We start from the raw sequence: 1511 nt of genomic DNA, 5'->3' as shown, positions 1-1511 counted from the left end.
GTGTGTGTGTGAGTGTGAGTGTGTGTGTGAGTGAGTGTGTGTGAGTGAGTGTGTGTGTGTGTGAGTATAATGAATGTGAGAGCATCTGAGAGTGAGGTGTATATTGCATGCACGCTGTCCCACCCGCTGTAAACATCCCTCACAATCACAAATATCATCAGTCTGAATAAGCTGTCAATAAGCAATTTCATTTCTATAGCACCTTTACAGCACCTCACTTCCACTGGGAGTCCCGATTGAAAATGGAGGTGAGATAGTGGAGACAGAAAGACTGCAAGATCAGAGTGAACCATTACCAGCGTCTAAAGCCTTCATGATGATATTGGCTTTATCAATGTCAAGTGAAAGGCCCTCGAACCAGCTGTGTTCCATCAGGTAACAGTACACACTGAGGCGTGTGCGGAGGCCGTAGTCAGCCTCTTGTTTCCGTTTCCCAGCTTCATCTGGGTGATACTTGGAGCGGAACCTTCAAATGGAGAGACAAACAGCAGTGAGTACAGACCAGAGCGTGGAGCAGGGAGCCATCTTGCAGTAAGTTCGCAAGAAAACATGCAGCAAATGATTTACTAGAGGGAGGGGGAAATGATTAAACAAGGCAGAACAACTGCTCAAACACGGTCTGCAGTTTGAGGGTTTCCCATCTTGGCCCCTGTTGTGACAGCATTAAATGACATGCTTGCTACCCCCACACTGGTTGGAGTTGAAGGGGGGCTGGACAGTTTCTCAACCTCAGTGCGTGTCTCACCCTTGGTCAGGGTGCATTCCCCACACACCTCGATGGGACCATCTCTCCCTACACTCACAAAGCACCCACACCAAACAGCCCTCACCAGCTCCTGCACAATCGCAGCACACAGGCTGTGCTTTTCCAATTACACAGGAAGCCAGGAGCAGGGAATGGCTCACCTGGGAAATGGAGGTCAGGAAGTACAGAATATCTCTGGGACTGGGCAAAGTGAGCTTACGAACATACAAGTTGGGTGCAGAGTAGGGCCTTTGAGTCTGTCCTGCTATTCAATATGATCATGTCCTGATATTAATTCAAATCTACATTCCGGCCTAGCCTCATTAACCGTGAACTCTTCCTCGCTTATCAAGAACTGTCCATCTCTGCCTGGAAAATGTGGGTGTGAGAGAGAGGGCAAAAGTGTGTGGAAGAGAGAGTGTGAGTGTGTGCGTATGTGTGTGAGAGTGCATGAGATATGTGTGTGTGTGTGTGTCTGAGTGAGAGAGAGAGTGAGAGTGTGTCTGAGTGAGAGAGCGTGAGTGTGGGTCTCTGAGTGAGTGTAAGTGTGTGTCTGAGTGAGAGAGTGAGTGTGTCTGAATGAGAGAGAGAGTGAGAGTGTGTCTGAGTGAGAGAGCGTGAGTGTGGGTCTCTGAGTGAGTGTAAGTGTGTGTCTGAGTGAGAGAGTGAGTGTGTCTGAATGAGAGAGAGAGTGAGAGTGTGTCTGAGTGAGAGAGCGTGAGTGTGGGTCTCTGAGTGAGTGTAAGTGTGTGTCTGAGTGAGAGAG

General features: G+C 48.9%; 1 protein-coding gene across 1 annotated transcript in view; it reads right to left on the bottom strand.

Annotated features, from left to right (window-relative positions):
• Positions 1-1511, bottom strand: part of LOC122543273 (serrate RNA effector molecule homolog) — a gene marked incomplete at its 3' end in the record, with an annotated part of 19955 nt that overhangs the window by 15142 nt on the left and 3302 nt on the right. Inside the window, exon 2 of the mRNA XM_043681752.1 lies at positions 297-466. Within this exon, the coding sequence (XP_043537687.1) occupies positions 297-466 (170 nt within the window). The remainder of the gene's footprint in view (positions 1-296; positions 467-1511) is intronic.

The sequence above is a fragment of the Chiloscyllium plagiosum genome, chromosome 43, assembly GCF_004010195.1.
Source record: "Chiloscyllium plagiosum isolate BGI_BamShark_2017 chromosome 43, ASM401019v2, whole genome shotgun sequence".
NCBI lineage: Eukaryota > Metazoa > Chordata > Chondrichthyes > Orectolobiformes > Hemiscylliidae > Chiloscyllium > Chiloscyllium plagiosum.
This window is presented reverse-complemented; position numbering and strand designations above follow the sequence as displayed.